We start from the raw sequence: 19409 nt of genomic DNA, 5'->3' as shown, positions 1-19409 counted from the left end.
ATTTAAATATTGTGGCAGGCAATTATTCAGCCAGATATATTTTTAAGACTGTTTAAGACAAACAATACCCAGAAAATATGTTCATAACTTACATGACAAAGATTAAGCAATAGACCTACCTGTGATATAAATAACAATCAAAATCTACTTTAACAACATATTGAAATTTTTATAGGAAAATGTTTCTGATAATAGCTCTTTGAATGTAAATTTGATCAAAGAAAGCAAAACATTTATCATATGCAGTGTAAACACCGGCTTTACCCATTCAATAAAAGATCAGTGAACAAAAATTTGACCATGTTAAGCATTTTCATTGCTAAAGTGAAATTTTCCATTGTATTTTTTCTAATGAATATAAAGTAACTAAAGTTACTTACTCCTCAGGAGTAAAAAACATGCAGTTGGCATTCCCCATTCAGAACACTGAAAGTTTTACAACTTCCTTCAAAATAGTTTCTAGTTTACTAGTTCTTAACTCTTTTCTATTTCACATATCCAGTAAGTACCACACACACCCAGTGGCTTATTGTCACAAAAATTCTCAACTATTCACAAGTGGGGGAAAATGGGGGAGCTGTATCAGAATTAGGGAAAGGAGGATAATTTTACAAAGCCACCTAAGAGAATAAAGCTAAATAAATCCCTCTCCCTACAAATAGTCCATTTAGTTGGCTGAGGAGGAAAGGACGAGAGGCAATGTTTAATTTTTTTCCCCCTGGCTTTGGTTTTTCCTAATTTAGGAGCAGAAAGAAGCAAGAAAAGTTGGCACAAATCCCTCAGGTTAGGCAAGGGATTAAGGATTACTAAAACTGAGTAACAAAGTTATAGATAGCCCTCCACATGTGCAGATTCAACCAATGGTAGATTGAGAATACTAACAATAATTAAAAGTAACAATACAATAATAAAAAATAACACAAATTTAAAATTACAGTACAACTATTTACATAGCATTTATATGGCATTAGGTATTATAAGTATCTAGAGATGACAAAGTATATGGGAGGAAGTGCACAGGCTATATACAAATACTACACCATTTTACATAAGGGATGTGTCAGCGGTGTTCCAACCAGAGCAACTCCATCTTGAATACGGTCTAGGTAAAATAAGGCTGAGACCTACTGGGCTGCATCCCCAGGAAGTTAAGGCATTCTTAGTCACAGGATGAGACAGGAGATCCACACAAGGTACGGGTCACAAAGACCTTGCTGATGAAACAGCGCTTGGTAAAAAAGCTAGCCAAATCCCACCAAAACAAAGATGGTGATGAAAGTGACCTCTGGTCATCCTCGTTGTTCATTATATGCTAATTACAATACATTAGCATACTAGAAGACATTCCCACCAGCCCCATGACAGTTTACCAATGCCATGGCAATTTCAGGAAGTTACCCTATATATTATAAAGAGGGGAGGAACCTTCAGTTCTGGGACTTGCCCATCCCTTTTCTGGAAAACTCATGAATAATTCACCCCTAGTTTGACATGCAACCAAAAAGTAACAATAAGTATAAGCAGCTCAGCAGCCCATGCTGCTGCTCTGCCTATGAAATAGCCATTCTTTTGTTCTCTTAGTTTTTAAACAAATTTGCTTTCACTTTATGGACTTGCCCTGAATTCTTTTTTGTACGAGATCCAAGAATCCTCTCTTGGGAGTGTAGATTGGGACCCCTTTCCAGTAACATATGGATTTCGGTATCTGAGGGGTATGAGACTCAAGGCATGATTCACCTTAAATTCCTGCCAGCTGTAAGCGTGTGAAATCAAACAAGTCATCTACTTTCAAAATTCAATGGTGGGACAGGCATAAGACAAACATTTCCATTCCAAAAGGGAGATATATCCAAGAAGCAAAATATAATAGGCCCCAAGTAAGTCCAACATTCAAGAGGAAAAACATTATAGCTTGAGGCTCCAAGGTAATATACCCTGACTCTCATCAAGCTTCCTAGATAGACTGGGATGGGGACTGAGCCTCCACTACCTGAGGAAGCTCCACCACTATGGCTTTGCTGGGTTCAGTCCCACCCCTATGGCTCTGTCCATTCTTCAGCTCTGCCAAGATGGCACTGCATGCTGGTAGCTCTATAGTCCTGAGGTCTCAATGGCAGTTCTGCTCCCATGGCTCCTCTATGCATTGCTGAGGTAGAAACTGTAGAAGCTCTAAACTCTACATTTCCCCTGGGCAATGCTCTAGAAAGGCTCTCTGCAGTGGTTCCTCCCCTGGCACAAGTCTCTGTGTGAGCTCCCAGACTGTTTTCAACAACCTCTAAAATCTAGGTGGAGGAATCCATGCCCCCACAGCTCTTGCATTCTATATGCCTCTACAGAATTCGTACCGCTACCCAAACCGTCCTGAAAACCATTCTGACCTCCTAGTTCCCTGGGCCGGTGATAGGAGGCGCAGCCTGAAAGATCTCTGCAATGCCTTCAAGGTTTTTTCCCAATTGTCTGGATGATATCTTCTATTTGTAGAAATCTGCTCAGCAAAGAGCTGCCAGTCACAACCTTGGGTAACTCTCCTGAAAATCCTCTTTCATTCTTTTCCACACAGCCAGGCTGACACTTTTCCAGATTTTTCTGCTCTTCTTCCCTTCTAATTATAGATTCTGTCTTAAGTCATTCCTTTGCCCTCACATCTCACTCTAAGTGGCCAAAAGCAGACACGCAGCAGCCTGAATGCTTTGATAGTTATTTCTCCCAGCAGATATCCTAGTTCATCACTCTTAAATTCCGCCTTCCATAAAGCCCTTAGGCATAGACACAGTTCATCCGAGTTCTTTGCTAATTCATAACAAGGATGGCCTTTACTCCAGTTTCCAACAGGATATTGCTCATTTTCATCTGAGACCTTGTCAAAATGGCCTTTGCTATCCGTATTTCTATCAACATTTTGGTCACAACCACTTAAGTAATCTCTAAAAAGGTTCAGACTTTCCCAATCTTCTCGTCTTATAACCACTCACCAGAATCACCCTTAACACTCCATTTATGGAAATAAAGGCTTTTTCTAGACTGTTCTTTCAAACTTTACCAGCCTCTACCCATCACCTAGTTCGAAAGCCACTTCCACATTCTTAGGTAATCATCATTAGCAACAGCCCCACTTCTCAGTACCAAATCTCTGTCGTAGCTTTATATGAAGAGAGACCTGAGCTGGCTTTTGCTGTCTCACCAAGTGAAGACCTCTGCCATATTATGTATGACACAGCAAGAAGGCCCTCATCACCTGAACCCCTTGACCTTTGACTTCCCAGTGTCCAGAACTGTAAGAAATTTGTGGGTAATTTACAAAGAAAACAAATTTCTTACAGTTTTGGACACTGAGAAGTCAAAGGTCAAGGGGTTCAGGTGATGAGGGCCTTCTTGCTGTGTCATACATAATATGGCAGAGGTCTTCACTTGGTGAGACAGCAAAAGCCAGCTCAGGTCTCTCTTCTTATAAAGCCACCAGTCCCATCACTGGGGCACCACTTTGATGAACTTATCTAATCCTAATTACTCCCAAAGATCCCACCTCCAAATATCATCAAAAAATGAATTTAGGATTGAAGTTAGAGGACACATTCAAACCACAGCAGTAGGTATCAGACAGTTTCTATGTTTTGGTTAAAGAAATAAATTAGAAACCAGAAAGGAGCATGAAGGCTAAAAGTAATGGGCAAGTCATATTGAGTCAGAGTTAACAGCTGTGATAGAGGAACAAAACGAGTGTGGCTAAGAAGAAAATGAGCACCTCAAAGACACTCATTACCACATGGGTTAAGAATTGAAACACAAAAGTGAAGACTTCTAGATATTTTATTGAAATTCTATAACATGTCTTCTATTTGCCTGAAGACTTCCATTTTATTTTCTCATTTGACTTGAATTATCAGGTCAAAAGAGTCCTCTCACTACTACAACTACCTGTCTTAGGACACTAACAATTTTTGCCAAGGCTGGAGGCTAACAGAAACAGTCTTCTTCTTGCCCCCTCCCCAAAATTCTGACTCAGTATTTGTATAATCTATCACCAAGAGCTGCCCTTCTGGAAACTACCTGAAGTAAACAAGCTATATTCTCAGATACTTCAGAAATCAGTATTTATTAAGGGTGACAAATTTCAAATAGACAGGATGCTGTAGGGAAGGAGTATTCAGTCTGGTTGGCTGAGGGTTAGGTAACAGAAATCTTCAAAGCAGCTGCAAGCATTCTTTCTTCTGTCACAGACATTTTAAGAGAGGCATGAGGAATGGCCAGAAGTCGAAAAAATATCCCTCTTGGGAGAGTTCACTGGCATTTATTCCCTCATACTTCCTTCCAGTCACCTCTTACCTTTTCCCAGGGCTCTGCTTAAACTTAATCTCACTATTAGCAGCCACCAACTCCTTTACCCCAGTTCAGCCATCACAGTCAAAATACACACGCCCCCTTTTCCAAATATGGAGATCTCAAGAAACTAAAGGAAATTCAAGGTAGTATATTCACTCAAAAAGGGTAAGCCCTACTATGGTAGGATTTCTTACCAAGAATTGCACAGTAGAATCAGTGGGTCAAATCCAGCAAGCAGAAGATGTGGCAACCACTCCTTATATTTTGTTTGTGCTTTAATTGCATGATTTACAAATTCACTTATATGGTTCCATGGTGCCAACGGGCAACCTTTCTTCAAAAAGTAGCGAAATGCTGAAAACTTCTCGTACTTCAGACAGTATGCCAAATGAAGTTCATTTACTTGGGCTCCATATTTCAAAAGAATGTTTACAATTCCAGAGAACTCACAGCTCCACCACAAAAAATAAAAACAAAACAAGAAGAAGTAAGACTTTGACACAAAGTATCCTACAAATTGTTAATAGTAGTTTTACAGCTGGGGAATAAGTATGGCAGATGAGATAGTGGAAGGTTTTGACACATCTAGTGGATTTGGATTAGAGAATGTGGGAGGCGGGGCTTTTGCTTTTTACACCCTCCTGAATGGTTTTTAATTTTCAACTGTGAACGGGTATTACTCTTAGAATTTAAAACATTCTTCTTAAATAAATATTTAATTTTAAAAATTATCATTGACAAATAGAAAACTTAAATTGTGATATTTTGTACAATTAAGTATCTTTACTACAAATTACTTTGCTTAACAAAATCGATAAACAATGTGATCAGTCCTTAAAACTAAATAATTCATTCTAAGAATCTCTCAGATATCATTTTCCTTAGCAATTAACTTAGCCAGTTCCCCTCCCACTTTTACATTTATTTATTTTTCTAGAGACAGGGTCTTGCTCTGTGACCCAGGTTGGCATACAGTGGCACAATCGAGGCTCACTATAAGTGAACTCCTGGGCTCAAGCAATCCACCTACCTCAGCCTCCTGAGTGGCTGGAACTACAGGTACATGCCACCATTCCTGGCTAATTTTTAAATTTTTTTGTAGAGATGGAGTCTAACTATATTGCCCAGGCTGGTCTCAAACCCCTGGCCTCAAGCAGTCCTCCCACTCTGGTCTCCCAAAAGGTATGCCACCATGACTGGCCTTAAATTTAAAATGATATTTAAAAAAATTAAAAAACCTTTTTAACTAACAAAAATTCAATTTACAGTACATTTTAAAATTGATTAAGTTCTATTCTACTATTATCTCCATTACAGATATAAAAACTGAAGTTTAGTCACAGAGATAGTAATTGGTAGAACTGGGATAATGATATCAACCCAAAATCTAACAGTGAATATGACACAGCAAATTTCTGCAATATCTCTTCTCTAACTATTATGAAAACAGATGACTTCATGATATAGTCAGATTGAAGAATATTTTAAAGCCATACCTATATTTTCCAAAGTAGGTTACAAGGAACTTTAGTTCCTAAAAATGATCCATATGAAAAATACTCTTCGGTGAAAAAAATTGAGAAAACTTATACAGTATATAGTAAGACTGAGAAAGAAATAAAGGATGAATGTATTTTTAAACAGTATGTTAGCTACATTTCCAATTATATGCTCAATGTTTTTATTCAACCTCCAGATACCTTTCAGAAGAAGTACCTTTAAAATTAAAGCAATGGGTCCAATCATTAATCTGAAAAAAGCAAAGAGAAGTATAAAATGCCCAAAAGTCTGTAAACACAAGAGCAATGGTATATACACTTAAATATAAGTTCTATCCTATGTTTCTGGACTTTCTAAACCTTTGTAGATCCATTCCTCTCTTGGGAATTCGCAAAGCAGTCTTAAGAAAAATTCTCAAATGCCCTCCACAAAAGAAACATATTTAATACTATTTAATCCTGTATTTCCCAAACTTATTTAACAATACAACCCCTTTTATTCCATATAACATCTATTAATAATCTACAGAATTAGTATTCCACAAAAACACACTTTAGAAAACCAGCTCTAAGTCTCTTCCCTATTATTCACATTGCCTTGTATTAGAAGGGGCAAGAGCAACTCCCAAAAGGCTTATAAAACTGCATAGTGTGGCTGGGCATGGTGGCTCACACCTGTAATCCCAACACTTTGGAAGGCTGAGGCGGGCAGATCACCTGAGGTCAGGAGTTTAAGACCAGCCTGACCAACATGGGGAACTGTCTCTACTAAAAATACAAAATTAGCTGGGTGTGGTGGTACGTGCCTGTAATCCCAGCTACTCGGGAGGCTGAGGCAGGAGAACTGCTTGAACCCAGGAGGCAAGGGTTGCAGTGAGGTGAGATCACACCACTGCACTCCAGCCTGGGCAACAAGAGAGAAACTCTGTCTCAAAAAACAAAAAACAACAACAAAAAAACCTATTTTTCCTGTCAGGTTTTAAATTCTTAAAGGATATTTCAGCTTTCTCAGTAAGTTTAACAAGATCTGTTTAGTGCTCTCTATATAACAAATGGTGAATTAATGTTTTTAACTGATTCTGTAGAAATCACAGGAGAAAAGGGTCTGCCCCCTAAAATTTCAAATAATCCTGGAAAATCCAAAAACCTATTTAAGACCTTTCCCACCTAACTTCATTTATCTGAATCTATAGACAGCATGAAACATACTGCCTAGCTCCCAAGGAATATCATTAATTTTAAGGTGTTTCAGGGTTAACAGGGGTACTGCGGTATATCACTTAATTTGAATTACACTAATAAGGTGATGAGGCATGAGCTTAGATGCTATGACAAGAAGGACCAAAAACATTGTTCATCCAAAAGATAAGACGAAGGCCAAAAAAGACCATCATCATAGTGAATACACACACACACACACACACACACACACACACACACACACAGGACTCAAACCCTTATAGTCTGGTGTAATAAGAAATGTTGTTCTGTAACGGAGTTAAGATATGGTATACAAAAGGGCAACTGGAAGTCATCAGTGCAACCTCACTGAAGTTCAACTAATTCGGGCTCTTTTGTTTAAAAAGACAAAACTTAATAGGTTGTACAAGAAAATCCTAAGAAATCACAAAAGTTATATATAAAGTGAGTCCCAGGTACTCAGATTAACCAAAATCCAAATATTCGAACTAAAATGTATAAGCTTAAGAGGCTGGGTGGGGTGGCTCACACCCATAACCCAATCACTTTGGGAAGCTGGAGGCAGACGGATCACTTGAGACTAGGAGTTGTATACCAGCCTGGTGAAACCCTGTCTCTATTAAAATGTATAAGCTTAAACTTCAAACAAATACAGTGAACTACTAATTTTACATGGCAAATGTTAAGAGATGGTAAAGACCGAAAAGCTTAGTAAATAATTTCTCAATAACTATTTAAATTAAATAGACATCCATAATAGTGAATTCAAGAAAACCAATAAAATTTGAGGTATGCCTGCAACCTCTTCTGTGTCATTAAAAACAATAGCATTTATCTTCACTACTTATTCCATTATTGGATGATCAGATATTACTCAATATGGCTTTTCTTACACACAGCTTTATTTTTACTATTTAAAAAATAATTAATTTGGGGGTTTTTAGAAAGCTTAATTATTCAGACTCATATTAAAAAATGCTATACAGCCAGGCATGATGGCTCACACCTGTAATACCGGCATTTAGGGAGGCCAAGGCAGGTGAACTGCTTGGGCCTAGGAGTTCAAGACCAGCGTGGACAAAATGAAGAAACCCCATTTGTCCTAAAAATAGAAAAATTAGCTGGGAGTCGTGGTATATGCCTGGAGACCCAGCTATTCTGGAGGCTGAGGTGGGAGGATCACCTGAGTCCAGGATACAGAGGTTGCAGTGGACCAAGATGGGGCCACTGCACTCCAGCCTGGGCCAGAGAGGCCCTGTCTCAAAAAAATTTTTTTTTAATGCTTTACACCAATTACATTTAAAAAGCAATAATATCTATAAAACTAAAGTTTTATTTTAGGCTCACAAGCAGTCTTATAAATATAAATTTCAAATGGTAAATGACTTGAATAGTCACTGCCTTACTTGATAAAGTCCCATTTTTAATTCTTGAATTGTTTTGAAGACCAAAAATATCAGCGAATTTCTGCATCTACTTAAATTGTAAGTATTCCCTAAAACTGCTGCACTAAAAATGTAATCCAGATCCAAAGAAGGAAGGAAAACAATCCGATATTATCACCTCATTTGTGCTACAGCTTGACTGAAGCATCACAGTTTTTCCTATTTGTGTTCCAAGCTAGCAATTTAGCACTAACAGAGATACTAAGTTTCACCGTGAAAGAAAGTCACTTCAAAACCCATCTCCATACAGCAAAAAAGAATAAAAAATAAAAACATAGCAAATATACATACTCCTTTTGGAAAGCCATGCACATGGGAGAACTAAATCCAAAGATAAGGCACGCCTGGGCATCTGGGCTGTAGCCGTTCCGGAGTAGTATTTCTAGGCACTCTTCATGTCCCCCAAACACTGCTGAGTAAACAGGGCTCACTTTGTTTAGCCCAGTGTCACAGACCCGGCTAGTAAGTGGCACCAACAAGTCCAAGATTCTATAAATACACAAATTCAGGAGCATTGAAAATACACAAATTCAGGAGCATTTAGTGTATTTATATGTGCACAAGTGCAGACAACATTAAAACAAATTTTTTTGGAATCACCAATTGATTAATTTAAAGAACTATTTCTGTCTGGGGTGTACCTTCTACCAAAAACATTACATTAAATTATTACACACTACACATTTACTATAAACTGTTACACTTATTATTGCTTCATACAAAGGTACTTAAATACATCTGAAACAAAATTAATGTTGCTATATGTAAATAGAAAAGGTGCTCTTTTAATTTTATTACCTTATTAGCACCACCTTATTCCCCAAAGTTCAAATTTTATGTTAGATATTTTAGCATCTAACAAATTATTTAAAACATCATTATACTAAGTATAAACTGGCATCAAAAAATACACTATTTTCCTTCTTAAAGTACTAATTAGTTTTACTTTTCCAATTAGTAAAAATTTTTAAAGATGATAAGTAACATGAAATGAAGACTAATATTTTCATCAGAAAGAAATTATAATTTCTGCTAAAATATTCTATTATCTGAAAAAAAAGTGAGCTCATTAAATACAAAGGCAGATTTATAAAAAAGCTGGTTCCTAGGTAGAGAAAGTTCTAAAGAAAATAATTAAAACAAAAGTTCTTAGGTTATTTGTAAACTTACCTCTAGCAGTCACCCGGAAAGAAAAAAGGACTATTCCACCCTTTTAAATTAAAAATAAAACTGTACAAATAAAACGAGGCCCTCTTTCTGGGAAAAGACAGACAGGGCTACTCTGAAGTATTTTTATAACAATTACACTTCTCTTCCCAAACTTTCTTTATGTAATGTATGTCTTAGATAATATTTAAGTAGAACTTACATTCACAAAAGGGGCTACCTTTGAAGTAGGCTATAAAGAAAATCATCAGTGACAATCAGAATTCTCAAAATTGAGAATGCCCAGCAGAGTTCTGGTATCACTTAAAGCTCAGAGAATAATATCTAATATTTATGTTTAAATAAATGATCAAGAATTGGGGAAAACATCAAATTTTAAAATCTAAGTATTTTGTTAAAATAGTCTATTAAATGTCTCTTAAATTTAATAAATGTGTTTAATTTTTTAAAATAGGCTGGAAAAATTATACTTTCCCACAAGACATAAACATGCTTACAAATATCATTATTAATGAAATAGTACTGTGCCACCTAGTGGCACAATGATCAAATTACAGAATCTGTTTTCCTTTTATGTAAACAAACTAAATAAGTAATGAATATTTTACTATTACTTTTTAAATTAAATAATACTATGAACAGCTATAAAAAGTATTACTGTAAAATTATGACTCTAAAGATTTTAAACATATATTTCTAAAAATTGTTGACTGCCAATTTATGAAAGGCAGCCATATTCTCACAGGTATAACCAAGTTACTAGATTCTAAGATTTCTAGAACGCCCATTTACTCTCTCTCCACAAAAATTCCCAGCTGGATTTGAGATTAGATCAAAAAAAGTTCAGTCAAAGGATTTAAGACAGGGAGGACTACTTAGCACACACTCCAACAGGCTTTCTGTTGGAAGCACATAAACTCAAAAGCTTTCTGGGGTCAGATGTAACATGGATAAGGCCATCATCAGAATGAGTCTAACAGATGACTGGGAAAAAACTAGAGAGAAGGAGGCAGCTACAGCCATAACTAGAGAAATCAATGGGAAGACTCAACACCCTGAGAAAGTCCCTGAGCCTGCCCCATATCTAGCAACTCTGCCTCACAATATGAAAGTGCAGGACTCACAGGAGGAGCAAAAGATAGCATGAGGGACAGAATAGGGGTAGATCTATTCACCCAGCAGATGGGTAGGGAAGAGAATGTCAAACATTTTGCCTAGAGGTGAAGGGTCTACCCCAGATTTATTCTTTATTAGCTTTTGATTAAGAGACCATGTTTATTTTCTGTTTTTAATACTTACTTTGAATGGCCCATTTGTGAAGCTGCATGAACAGGTAACTGCCAATTATCCTCATTACAGTAAAGATCAGGATCAGCTCCACTGGAGAGCAAAAGCTCCACACATTTGGTGTGTCCCTCTTGAGCAGCAATGAACAAGGGGGTAGCTTTGTCCAAGGCTTGACAATTGACATTTGCACCTAATACAAAACAAAACATTTAACAGATAATCCTCATTTATATTTTTAAAAATCAACATAAATTTCAAAGGAGCTACCACAAAAGGGTTTCACAGCACAATAGTTTTTCCTTCTTCACCTGGATGTTAAATGTTGTTATATTAACATAGTTACTTTGCTAACTTTTTGCTAATCATTTAAATTGTCTTTGCTAAACTGACAGGGTGGCTCATGCCTGGAATCCCAGTAATTTAGGAGGCTGTGGCCAGAGGATTGCTTGAGGCTGAGACCAGCCTGGGCAACATAGTAAGACCCTGCATCTATGAAAAATAAAAAGATTTTGCTTTTAAGTCAGCAAGAAAATAAGTGATTCATATCTTAGAATTCATTTTTAAGCTAAAACAAAAAATCCTATTCAATGAAGGAAACATTTCATTCCAATCCCTCCTCCAGCAAGCATTCTGCAAGCCCAGTAAGTAAACATTTAAAAAGAAAAAATGCAAACTAGCAAACATGAATAATATTTCTGATAATTACTGAAAAAGGTAAAATCTAATTATGTCACTCTAATTGATTCAGGCTAAGATTTATGAAAAAATTATCAGTAGATATGGCAGCTGTGACTTAAAACTAATATTGACTATACTCTTTATTACATCTCTTTCTTTATAACCACTGAATGATAAATAAAGCCTACTATCAGAGAAAAAGAGTCTCTTTAAACTCAGGTTTCTGAGTTGATATTTAAAATCATAAATGTGAAAGGGGAAAACAATAACATCACAGTGAGAGAAAGAAAAACAAAATATCCTACCCATATGAAAATAATTACAAAAACTGTTTAAGTGCGACTGTCTCCAGATCAAAAGGAACTACCACAAGAATTTTGGATTTGTGAAAAATCTAAATGTAGTGACACTATCAAAGAATCATAGTAGTGCTCCAACGATGGTTCCCGACCCAAATGGAAACTCAGAAATGACAGATAAAAAACTCAAAGCAAGGACTGCAAAGAAGCTCAACAAGATCCAAGACAAGGTTGAAAATAAACACAAAGAAACTTCTAAAGCACAGAAAATGAAGGCAGAGATACACATCTTAAAAAGGAATCAATCAGAGATTCTGGAATTAAAAAACTCATTTAAGGAATTTCAATATACGACTGTAAGTTTTATTAATAGACTGGACCAAACAGAAGATAGAATTTTGGGGCCCAAAGATCAGTCTTTCAAACTAACCCAGTAAGATAAAAATAAAGAAAAAATTTTTTAATGAAAAAGGCTTTGAGAAATATTTGATAATGTAAAGCAACCAAATCTATGACTTATTGGAATTCCTGAGAGAGAAGGAGGAAAAGTAAATGACCTGGAAACATATTTGAAGAAATAATTTAAGAAAATTTCCCTAATCTTGCCAGCGAGGTAGACATCCAGATAGAAGAAATCCAGAGAACTCCCTGTGAACATGAATATCACTAAGGTATATAGTCACCAGACTGTTCAAGGTTAATGCTAAAGAAAAATCCTTAAAGGCAGCGAGAGAAAAAGGTCAGATCATATACAAAAGGAATAGCGGACTTAGCAGAAACCTTACAAGCCAAGAGAGATTGTGGGTCTATTTTCAGCATTCGTAAAGACACTACAACCAGGAATTTCATATTCCACCAAACTAAGCTTCACAAATGAAAGAGAAATAAAATCTTTTACAGGCAAGCAAGCACTAAGATAATCTGTTATCAGTAGATTAGCCTTAGCAGCGATCCCTAAGAAACTTCTAAACATGGAAATGAAAGAATATTGCTACCACAAAAACACACCTAAGTGCACAGCCCAAAGACGCCATAAGGCAACCATACAATAGAAACTACAAACCAACCATCTACGAACTTAATAGGATCAAAATCTCACATATCAATATTAACCTTGAATGTAAAGGGTCTAAACGCCCTGCTTAATACTCTGGTTTCTCTTCAGACCATATAAACCTTTCACCTCTTACTAAACACCTCCCTTCAAAGGCACAGAGTTGCAATTCAGATTTTAAAAAAAGACCCATCTATCTGCTGCCTTCAAGAGATCCATCTCACATGTAATGACACCCATAGGCTGAAAGTAAGGGTTGGAAAAAGATCTATTAAGCAAATGGAAAACAAAAACGGTCAGGGGTCACTACTGTTGTATCAGACAGAATAGACTTTAAACCAAACAACAGGGCCAGGCCCAGTGGCTCATGCCCGTAATCCCAGAACTTTGAGAAGCCAAGGTGTGACAGAGCAGGAGTATCACCATCTGGCACAAGCACTAGCATTTTAAAATTCACCTTAATCAAAAATCATCTAAATCCAAAGGGCATCAGCCTAATGGCCAAGGTCAGCATAACCATAAGCCACAAATAACATCTCCAAACAGAAACATTCCAAACTCCTCCCTGACCAGAGACATGCTAGCTGCCCCACTCCAGCTGGGAAGATGCCAGCCCTGAGATAACTCCTATCCTTGCCCCACTCCAGCTGGGAAGATGCTAACCCCAAGATAACTCCCCTCATCCTGTCAGCTCCTTCACCCAGAGCCTCCCACATAAACATTCCAAGCTTGTGATAAGCCCTCTCACCCTAAAACCAGTATATATTTTTAGTCTGTAAGAGAAAGCACTCCTGACCAAAATCGGCCAGAAGCCCTTCTCAGGTTTTATCTAAAGTAAACCTGTCTTTAACTGCCAAGCTGTGTTTTGTGTTTCTTTCCTCTTTCTTTAACTCTTACAAGGTGGGAGGATTGCTTGAGCTCAGGAGGTCAAGACCAGCCAGGGCACTGTGAAAGGAAAATAAATCTTGGGACCCCCAAATCACTAAACCAAAGGGAAAATTCAATCTGGGAACTGCTTAAGGCAACCCTGCCTCCTATTCTATTCCTAAAAGAGATAGCTACTAAGATTTAAAAAAAAGTTACATACCTCCCTCACAAGGAATTTCTTTGTGAACAAAGGACAGACAGAACTCAAAGTCATCTTTCCGCTACTGAAATAAGTACATATCTGATTGCCTCCTTTGGAAAGGCTAATCAGAAACTCAAAAAAAAAAAAATGCAAACATTTGTCTTCTACCTACCAATGACCTGGACACACTCTTCCCACTTTGAGTTGTCCTGTTTTTCCATACAGAACCAATGTATATCTTACATATACTGATTTGATGTCTCATGTCTTCCTAAAATGTATAAAACCAAGCTGTGCCCCAAACACCCTGGGCATATGTTGTCAGGACCTCCTGAGGCTGCATTACAGTTATGTGTCCTTAATGCTGGCAAAATAAACTTCCTAAATTGACTGAGACCTGTCTCAGATATTTGGGGTTCACAGCAACACAGTGAGATCCCATCTCTATTTTTTTTAAAAAAGAAAAAAATTATATATTAAAAAAACCAACAACAGTACAAAAGGACCAAGAAGGTAATTACATAATGATAAAGGGTTCAATTCGACAAGAAGACTTAACTATCCTAAATATACACACACCCAACAGTTTCATAAAATAGCTCTTAGAGATCTATAAAAAGATAGTAATAACAGTGGGGGGATTTCAACATCCCATTGACAGCATTAGACAGATCACCGAGGCAGAAAATTAAAAAACACCATTCTGGATATAAATTCAACATTTGACCAACTGGACCTAATAAACATCTACAGAACATTCCACTCAGCAACCACAGAATACATATTATTCTCAACAGCACACAGAACATACTCCAAGACTGACCATATGCTCGGCCAAAAAACACATCTCAATAAACTTAAAAAACTGATTCATTTGAGAGGCCAAGGTGGGTGGATCACTTGAAGGTCAGGAGTTTAAGACCACACTGGCCAACATGGTAAAACCCTATCTCTACTAAAATTACAAAAAAATTAGCCAGCCACAGTGGTGCATGCCTATAATCCCAGCTACTCAGGAGGCTGAGGCAGGAGAATCACTTGAACCAGGAGATGGAGATTGCAGTGAGCCAAGATCATGTCACTGCACTCCAGCCTCGGTACAGAGCGAGACTCTGTGTCAAAACAAAACAAAACAAAAAATGAATCATACCGACCATATTCTCAGACCACAGTGGAATAAAAATAGAAATCAATACCAAGAAGATCTTCCAAAACCACACAATTACATAGAAATTAACTTGCTCCTGGATAACTTAAGTAAAGAATAAAATTAGGACAGATATAAAAATATTCTTTGACATAAATAAGGAGACAAAACATTAAAATGCAGCAAAAACAGTGTTAAGAAGTTTAGAGCACTAAATATCTACCTCAGGAGAAAAGATCTTTAATGATGCAACATCACACTTAGAGAAACAAAGAAAACAAGAACAAACTAACCCCAAAGTTAGCAGAAAAAAAAAAAAAAACAATTAAAATCAGAGTGGAACTGAATGAAATTGAGATCCAAAAATCCATACAAAGGATCGATGAAACCAAAAGTCGGCTCTTTGAAAGGATAAACAAGATTGATAGACTGCTAGCTAGATTAACAAAGAAAAAAAAGAGTGAAGATCCAAATAAGCACAATCTGAAACAACAAAGTTGACATTACAACAGATTCCACAGAAATACACAAGATCCTCAGACTGTTATGAACACCTCAGTGCAAACAAACTAGAAAATCTGGAGGAAATGGATAAATTACACAATCACCCAAGACGGAATCAGAAAGAAATTGAAATAGACCATTAACAAGTTCCAAAACTGAATCCATAATAAAAAAACCTACCAACCAAAAAAAGTCCTGGACCAGATGAATTCACAGCTGAATTCAACCAGATGTACAAAGAAGTACCGGTATCAATTCTACTGAAACTATTCCCAAAAATCAAGGAAGGCAGGACTCCTCCATAACTCATTCTACAAAGCCAGCATTATCCTAATACCAAAACCTGGCAAAGACACAAGGAAGAAAGAAAAGTACAGACCAATATCCCTGATGAACATAGCCACAAAAATCCTCAACAAAATACTAGCAAATCAAATCCAGCAACCTATCAAAAAGTTAATGCATCATGATCAAGTAGGCTTCATTGTTGAGATGCAAGGTTGGTTCCATATACACAAATAATTAGGATTTACCACATAAAGAGCATTAAAAACTCTATGATCATCTCAATATATGTGAGAAAAGACTTCATGAAACCCAACAACCCTTTGTAATTAAAAAAGAAAAAAACCCCTCAACAAACTAGACATTGAAGGAACGTATCTTAAAATAATAATAATAATCTATGACAAACCCACAGCCAACATCATACTGAACAGTCAAAAGCTGGAAGCATTCTCCTTGAGAACTGGAAAAAGACAAGGATATCCACTCTCACCACTCCTATTCAACATAGTACTGAAGTCCTTATCAGAACAATCAGGCAACAAAAAGAAATAAAAGGCATCCAAATAGGAAAAGAAGAAGTCAAATAATCTTTCTTCACTGATAATATGATTCTATACCAAGAAAACTCTAAATTAGACTCCACAAAAAGGCTCCTGGAGCTGATAAACAACTTCAATAAAGTTTCAGGATACAAAATCAGTATATAAAATCAGCAGCATTTCTATACATCAATAATGTTCAAGCTGACAGCAAAATCAAGAATGCAACTCCATTTACAATAGCCACCAAAAAAAAAAAAAAAAAAAAAACCTAGGAATACATCTTACCAAAGAGGTGAAAGATCTCTACAAGGAGAACTATAAAACACTACTGCAAGAAATCACAGATGACACAAATGGAAAACCATGCTCATGGATTGTAAAAATCAGTATCATTAAAATGGCCATACTACTCAAAGCAATCTACAGATTCAACACTATCCTTTTTTTATTTTTTCCCCTGTTAAAAGCCAGAGTTTTTGTTTTTGTTTTTTTATTTCCATAGGTTATTGGGGAACAGGTGGTGTTTGGTTACATGAGAAAGTTCTTTAGTGATGATTTGTGAGATTTTGGTGTACCCATCACCCAAGCAGTATTATACTGCACTCGATTTGTGGTCTTTTATCCCTCACCCCCTTCCCATCCTTTCCCCAAGTCCCCAAAGTCCACTGTGTCATTCTTACACTTCAACACTATTCCTATCAAACTACCAACATCATTTTTCACAGAATTAGAAAAAAACTGTTCTTAAATTATATGGAACAAGAAAATGGCACAAATAGCCAAAGCAATCCTAAGCAAAAAGAATAAAGCTAGAGGCATCACATTTCCCAACTATACTTTACATCACAATACCCAACTATACTTTAAGGCTACAGTAACCAAAACAGTATGGTCCTGGTATAAAAACAGATACAAAGCCCAATGGAATAGAATAGAGAATCCAGAAATAAAGCCACACATCTACAGCCATCTGATGATCTTTGACAAAGTTGACAAAAAATAATCAATGAGGAAGAGACTCCTTCAATAAATGGTGCTAGGATAGCTAGCTAGCTATATGTAGAAGAATGAAACTGGACCCCTACTTTTCACCACATACAAAAATCAACTCAAGATGGATTAAAGATTTAAATTTAAGACTTCAAACTATAAGAATCCTAGCTAGAAAAAAAAAATGAGGAAATACCATTCTGGACATCCGCTTAGAAAAAGAACTTATAACTAAGTTATCAAAAGCAATTGCAACAAAAAAAATTGATAAGTGAGATAATTGATAATTAATCTAAAGAGCTTCTGTAAAACAAAAGACTCCACAGGCAACTCACAGAATAGAAAATATTTGCAAACTATGCATTCTTATAGATTCTAGATATTCTTATAGATTCTAGACAGAGTTTATCCTAACTTTCTCTAATATCTGGAATCTATAAGAAACTTAAACAACTCAACAAGCAAAAAACAAATAACCCTATTAAAAATTGGGCAAAAGACATGAAAAGATATTTCTCAAAAGAAGACATGTAAGTAGCCAACAAACATATGAAAAATTGCTCAACATCACTAATCATCAGAGAAATGCAAATCAAAAACACAATTACATACAATCTCATACCAGTCAGAACAGTTATTACTAAAAAGTCAAAAAACAACAGATGCTAGAAAGGTTGTAGACAAAGGGGAATGTTTATACATTGTTGGTGGGGATGTAAATTAGTTCAGACACAGTGGAAAGCAGTTTGGAGACTTCTCAAAGAACTTAAAACAAAACTACCATTCAACCCAGCAATCCCATTACTGGGTATATAGCCAAAAGAAAATAAATCGTTCTACCAAAAATACACATGCATTTGCATGTTCATCACAGCACTATTCACAATAGTAAAGACATGGAATCAACCGAGGTGCCCATCAATGTATACCTGGTGAAATGGATAAAGAAAACATAGCACATACATACCATGGAATACTATGCAGCCACAGAAAAGAATAATCATGTCCCTGAAGCAACATAGATGCAACTGAAGGCCATTATTCTAAGTGAATTAACAAATTAGCAGAAAATCAAATACTGCATGTTCTCACTTATAGGTGGAGGCTAAACACTAGGTAATCACAGGCATAAAGACAGCAACTACAAACACTGGGGACTAATAGAGAGGGGAGGGAGGGAACAGGGCAAGGGCTAAAAAGCTAACTGCTGGGTACTATGACCGCTATCTAGGTGATGAGATCATTCGTATCCCAAACCTCAGCATCACACAATACACCTATGTAACAAACCTGCCTGTGTACCCTCTGAATCTGAAATAAAAGTTGAAATTATAAAAAATCAAATAAAATCATAAATCTAATTAAATTATATATATGCCATTGTATAAAGATTTTAAAAACCTGACCTCAGTTTTTATGAAGATTTTGAAAACAGCAGACAGTCCCAAACTTTTCTTGTCAGCAAAGAAAATTTAATACTTAGCATAATAAATATGCTAAGCATGATGTTGTTATACGACCATAAGAATTTTTTTTAATTCTCATATTCCAGAAAATTTTTTAAAATTTTAAATTTCTGGAATATATCTTGGTGGAAAGATCATCATCAAGAGGGAAAAGACTATAGGCAAAAACTATATATAACACAAATGGTAAATTAAAGAGTCTATAGATCCTTCAGAAATTCCAAATGCTAGACAACTAAAACCTTCCTGATTTATATGAGGTAAATGTTTCACCTACTGTCAATTTCAGAAAGTAGTAAACACCATAACTGAAAAGAGACTAAGTCAAGAAAGAAATCTTCTTAACTTTTTTTTTAATCAATGCGTTACTCTGAATGACAATATCAAAGTATCAGAAAGAATAAGGAATCAATTCCTTTAAAGATTACTGGTGAAAAAATGACAGACAATTCAC

General features: G+C 36.3%; 1 protein-coding gene across 4 annotated transcripts in view; it reads right to left on the bottom strand.

Annotated features, from left to right (window-relative positions):
• ASB3 (ankyrin repeat and SOCS box containing 3) overlaps window positions 1-19409 on the bottom strand; it is a 109182-nt gene that overhangs the window by 18704 nt on the left and 71069 nt on the right. For all 4 annotated transcript variants that reach the window (NM_001205041.2, XM_017963974.4, XM_008980670.5 and 1 more), the window contains 3 exon segments: window positions 4515-4772; window positions 8756-8953; window positions 10931-11108. In NM_001205041.2, coding sequence (NP_001191970.2) covers window positions 4515-4772; window positions 8756-8953; window positions 10931-11108 — 634 coding nt within the window.

This window comes from Callithrix jacchus, chromosome 14 (genome assembly GCF_049354715.1).
Source record: "Callithrix jacchus isolate 240 chromosome 14, calJac240_pri, whole genome shotgun sequence".
NCBI classification, from domain to species: domain Eukaryota; kingdom Metazoa; phylum Chordata; class Mammalia; order Primates; family Cebidae; genus Callithrix; species Callithrix jacchus.
This window is presented reverse-complemented; position numbering and strand designations above follow the sequence as displayed.